The following is a 6,000-nucleotide window of genomic DNA, read 5'->3' on the forward strand; positions in this document are numbered from 1 at the left end:
AGCTTGCGAAGGCCAGGACTCCTGAAGGACTAATTGTATTCATTCATTTTCTTGGCCCAGCATGAAGCTGGTAGCTTGCTTGGTTCATAGCAACAGGGGAGAAGAGAAGGCGCTCATCTTTATCTGTCCCTATCCAACAGGAAATCAGGCCAGTGGACAGAATGCAATGTAATGCCTGTTCAGAAGGCATCTTGCAAGATTAAATGGCAAGAAATTCACAAGGTTAATTTGCCCCCAAATAACTAAGTGCTCCTTCCAAACCTGATCCTCAGCCTTCAAAGGTGGAAGCCTCTACAGCTATTGATTATCGCCCAGAATACACATGGCAACAAGATATTCCTTCAGTGAGCCAATGGTTTAGTTAATACCACTACAATCAACTAACAGGGAGTAATGAACAACTGAAGGCTCTCTCTGATTCTTTTAATCACAGGGAGTTTATTGACCTTGGTCTCATGCTGGAAATGCCAAATTAGACTGTACAGCCAAGTGCCTCGAATAGCACTGATGTTCCAGTCACCTTAAAAAAAAAAGTTGACTATTTCTGAGAGCTTATTATGAATATATAACGCATAAAATGGATGGAACAAACATCTCAGTAGCTAATTTTTCTTTTCAAACTTTTATGGAAAAGTGGCCAAAAACAAGAAGCATATTTCCCTTATACAAATTAAAAGTAAAGTAAAGTAAAAGAAAAAAAAAAAAAAAGAAGGGAGGGGGATTCACTTCAGGTCTCCTACAAACAAACGGATCAGGGTAAAAACGGGAAATACACATCTCTGTCATACTGCTTTATTTTTATCCGGATGTCTATATAAATTCTGATATAAAGATCAAAATAATAAAATTACTCAATTACATCTAATACATTACATTGAGGCTCAGAGTTAATAAAGTTATAAATTCTAAACAATGTTTTTTACTTGAAGAACTTTTAAGTTTCTAACACGTATTATTTAAAACCTTTAAAGTTTCAAAAATAAAGTGAATCCTGTACAAGTTTGGTGATAAAATTCATTCAAAACCAGGATCAACTTTCCACCTTTCCTAAAACAAATTCTTAGATTTAAATCGAATTGATTTCCTTTGTCAGTGGAAAAGGCACAGTGCTAGAATACTAGTATACACATAATAAAACATTGATGACTCTGATTTAAAAAAATAGAACAAGTTTATTTCGAAAGGAAAAAAATACCCAAGGGATTATGATCAGGAAAAAAAAAAAAGTTATTACCTCTCTCTACTTAGCCACATACATATGATCTGTAAGCCAGAAAGGTTTACCAGTACTGACCTAGAATTCATATCACTTTCACAACTCCAAGATTACATGTTAGCACAACTAAATGGTGTCAATTACCTGCGACTCTAACATGAAATGTTTAATTTACAAGTGCCTACAAGAATTTTAAAAGTACAAAGAAAACATATGATTAGGTTAAAATTTAATATACTTCGGGTGAATTATAGAGATATTTTTTTCCCATCAGAGCATAACACTTTAAATTGGTGATACTCAGAACCTAACAGAAGCAAAGCATTAAGTGAGGAGAATCAGTATTCTTAAAGTATGCTGGTAGTATTTGCCACTGTATTATTTTACTATTCCATTCGTTAAAGCCAACTAGTAAGATACATGTTTAATTATCCTATCATCATTTTGGCAACTGGTCAAAAGAAACCAAGAACTTTTCAGTATACACAATATTTAAAAGAATATTCTCATTGGAAGCACCAAACTGTTCATAGCACACTTCAGATTGAGAGACATGTTCTTAAATTGAGTCACCTCTATCTTTATAAGGGTAGCTGCTATGGGAGAATGTAAATAAAGTTTTATTACTGAAAGTCTCTTTAAAAGTTACTTAAAAGCTTTTTCCATTCTTAAAGAAATTAAAGACAAATAGCTATATTCTCCTTGATTTAGATATTCATTACTCAAAGTTACTTCCTAATATGCTGGTTCAAAATTCAGCCTAACATTAAAAGAATCACTCTATTACTATATTTAGGTGAAATCCAGACAACTTTCCAAATTTTTAAAATATAGAAGATGCATTTAGAAAATGTTATCATATACTTCTATTCAGATTGATAGTTCTCAGTTGCTATTTCAGAGATTTGTGCCAATTCAAAACATAAAATTGCTTTTTGGCCCGCCACCCAGTAAATACTAGCAACTAAAAAGTTATCAGCATTTGAAAACTGAAAATCCACTTTCCAGAAGTGAATACCTAGGACGATAGATTCTATCTGATAGCAAATAAGTTTAATATTTTTTCCTCTGTTAATAGATCTATGGATGCTAATGGTATAATAGAGTCAGTAATGAAAACAGTAAACTCCTAGGACTACCAAGTTACAATATAAGATATTTAAACCCTGTGATCAAGATGTAATAATTCTAATTGTATTTAAACATAATTTCAAATTCAACCCCATTAGTATCAGCTACAATATATTTACTTCATTTTGCCACAGAATCCCTTATTAGGAATTTAAGTATCTACTGAAGTCTTCTTATCTAAGAAAAAAAAGTTTTAGTCTGTTTAAGTTGCAATGAAAGTTTTCAACTTTTTTCCAAAAGATTAAGTCTTCTGATCTTATTAATTCAGCAAGTCCTAAAAAAAATAGGATTTATATAAAATCAGAAGGCATGGTTAGCTTACTTTACAAAATGATAACATATTGTTGAAAATACAATGTAAAACATTGAATTTATAAAATTTAGTAAACCCTTGAAAAGTCTCTAAAATGTTTCTTCAGTATCTTTTGAGATAAACTGTTTGTGTTTATTTCTAAACTAGTTATTTTGCATTGGCTGTTTTTAAACTACATCCAAGCTGAATTTTCTTAATACATCAAAAAAACCATCGTATTCAACATTTCAGAGATAAATCTGCCAACCTGTCCCTACTTTAACAGTTGTGTTATTTTTTAAAGTAAGTTTTACTGTGACAACATATGAAGATAAATGCACCCACAAACCCCTAAGAATACTAAAGTTAGAGCTGAATCTTTTGGAGAGGGGTACATTATCCTTTCTTTTGAACATCATCAAAATGATAATGATCAAATAAAAAGTTACTTCCACAAGCCTTGAATTAGAATACGGACTTGAGAATACCCTTGCTATTTTAAAATTCTACAGATCAACTTTGTCTGGGCAGGTTCAAAGCCGCCATGGCATCCTGAGCAGAATTTTCTACAGGCAGGGCAAATCTATTAAAAAACATGACCTGTGACAAAAATCAATGTGCTAATCTCAAACCAAACAACAGTATCAAAAGCATAAAACAGAGATAACCTAAGATAAAATGTCCTCAAACTAACTCAGACTAGCTTGACAGGTTAAGAAGGAGGGGTGAGTGGGGGTGTTGTTGATTCTTTCTGTTTTAACCTAGGATGACTGGAACACCCAAGTATCCAAATGAACGAAAACTATGAGCCAAAGATCACATTGTGAAGTCTGGAGTGGGAAGGAAAAGACAACTAAGCACGGAATGTCCCACATTCAACTAACCAGTTTCACTGTTGTCTTATTTAATAGGGCGCTAAAGTTTAGAAATATAAATTCCTCTATTTCGTATATGCTGTTTAATAAAGCCCAGGGGGGAATAAAACCAACCAACATCATGAGACTTGCTTTTAACGCCATCACAACTGGAAAGCTTGCTCTATTTGTCTTGTCAGCTTTAATAAAAGCCATCTCCTCTGGCAGGATGGCTTTTCTTTCTTTTCCTAATAGTGGTAAGTGGCATGTCAAAGAAGAAATAGCTTCCCATCCCACCACCCACATCCAGAAGACATTTTTTTAACCAAACTTTCAGGGATGTCTCCACTTCTGCCAGGCGGTGCAATTTAGGATTTGGGCTACCTGGGTGTGACTCTCTCTCCTGGAGTAGCAGGACGGGGTGGGGGGTGGGGGTTCGGGGGACTCTCCTTTAGGCAACCGGTCGACCGCTTGTGGGGGAAATCTGCCCATCTTCTTCTGAGCTGACATTACTTCAAGCGGGGAATCCCTCCCAAGCCTGAATTAAGGGGGAAGGAGGGAGGCCGGTAGACACGGCCACTCCGAGGTAGGAAGAACTGGCGGCGCCCGCCAGCCCCCTCTCTCCCATACACGCTGGGCGCGCAGGCACCACAAACTATCCTCTCGGCCTCCCGCCTCTCCCCTCCCAACTTCCACTCGAGCCCAGAGAAAAACCTGGAATTTTAGGTATAATCGATGCTATTTCCCTCTTAGGCAGGCACCGAAACCAGCCCGCACCTGGAAGCTGGCCTCGGTCCCAGAGAGGTAGAGCATTATGGGCCCAGAGGGGCCGACTGCTACCCCAGGCCAGGAGAAAGTCGGGCTCGGAGCTGCTCTGGATCCGGAGGGGTTCGCCCAGCACGCTGGACAACCCTCACTCCTCCCCACTTGCAGAATCCCTGATCAAGGGACGTCTGCGGGTGGCCAGAGTCCTGCGGGCGCGCTAAGGCGGCCCCGGGCGCCCATCTCTAGTCTTCCGCGTACCCGGCGGGCTTCGGGGACGCCCACAAAACGGTTCCAGGTAATTGCGCGTGTTCCTCGGCTTCACACCGCCAGGCCGTGGACTAAGGGCTCCCACCTCCCGGCTCGGCCAACTCCAGCAGTTCGCTCCGCACATATGACGTAACCCGGCATTAGATCAAACTTTCTGGCACCTTGAGCCTACGGGGGGCAAGGAGGTGGGAGAATCCGCTCCACTGCCAGGCGCGCCGGGCCGAGACTGGGCCAGGGGCCGGATGATTGCCTCGCAGTTAAGAGAAAAATAAAAGCCTAAAGCTTCCGCTTCCCAGCCCCCCTCGCTTCCTCTACCCTGTGCGCTCTCTGAACGCACCGAGAAAAGGGAAGAAAAATAAAAAAACAAAAAAACAACCCACCAACTTTGGGGATGTTTGGCGGGTTCTCCCGGCAGTCCCTGAGCACCCACGCTCCAGGCGGGAACTCTTGGCGGCGCGCACCCGGGGCCCTCGGTACCCAAGCGCTACGCCCGGATCGAGATGCGGGCCCGCTTGCCCGGGTGAGGAAGCAGAGAGGTCTCGACTCCCCAGCTCCCGCCTTTTACGAGTCTCCCCGCGCTCCGCGGAGGCAGCCGGTTTGGGCTGCCCCGGGGACTCCCAGGGATTCCCGGCCTCTGTGAGGCAGCTTAACAAAGAGAGGCGCGACGGGAGCGCTTCCCGTGGGCGCCTCGAAAGCCATCAGCGCCTTGGCGACGCAGGCTCCGAGGGTGCGCGCCGCCGGTGGCTGGTGCGCGCTGGTCCCCGCCGCCACCACCGCTCCTTCAGCAGGGCGCCGAGGCCCGATATCCCCCACTCTCCGCTCCCATTGCCTTACCTGGGGTTGCTGCTGTTCCAGTAGACGGCGTAGCGGTCGGCGACGGCCTTGGAGCCTGGGTCCTGGCTGAACACACACATCCAGAGCACCAGAAACACCAGCGTCAACATCTCCACGTGCAACATCACGCCTGGCCAGCGGCGGAGCCCCCGACAAGCCACTCCGGGGAAAGAGCAGGGATCCGGAGGGAGGGAGGGAGGGAAGGAAGGGGAGAAAGAGCTGGAGCCAAATAAATATGAATAAATAAGAATGAAGAGTGGCGAGAAAAGAAAGAGGCGCACACCAAGCTGGGGAGGGGAAGGAGAACGAGAAGAGGAGACGGTGGAGGAGGGGTGGGGAGGGGGCAAAGACAAACTCGCACCCCCACTGGAGGGTTCAGGAGGAAAAAAGGAATCACAAGATGGAGAGAAGCATGCGTGTGTGTGGTGGCGGCGGCGAGGGCGGGGGAAGGGGTGCCAAGCTGTGTCTTGGGCGGCAGCGGCAGGCCGGTCACCCCGGGAGAAGGAGGTGCGCACCGGGCCGGGCGGCGGCACCGCGGGTTGGGGCAGGCGGCGGCGCACGCTGCACAGTCACCGGGAGTTGCGCGCCGCGGCCGCGGGGAGACATACACTGGCCCGCCGGGCCCGGCTCAGCGTCGGCGC

General features: G+C 44.4%; 1 protein-coding gene across 2 annotated transcripts in view; it reads right to left on the reverse strand.

Annotated features, from left to right (window-relative positions):
• EFNA5 (ephrin A5) overlaps nucleotides 1-5,963 on the reverse strand; it is a 271,701-nt gene extending 265,738 nt beyond the window's left edge. For both annotated transcript variants that reach the window (XM_011223163.3, XM_002917813.4), the window contains exon 1: nucleotides 5,360-5,963. In XM_011223163.3, coding sequence (XP_011221465.1) covers nucleotides 5,360-5,484 — 125 coding nt within the window. In that variant the 5' untranslated portion in view covers nucleotides 5,485-5,963. The remainder of the gene's footprint in view (nucleotides 1-5,359) is intronic.
• Between the last annotated feature and the right edge of the window lie 37 nt (nucleotides 5,964-6,000).

Source organism: Ailuropoda melanoleuca, chromosome 3, assembly GCF_002007445.2.
Source record: "Ailuropoda melanoleuca isolate Jingjing chromosome 3, ASM200744v2, whole genome shotgun sequence".
Taxonomy (NCBI): domain Eukaryota; kingdom Metazoa; phylum Chordata; class Mammalia; order Carnivora; family Ursidae; genus Ailuropoda; species Ailuropoda melanoleuca.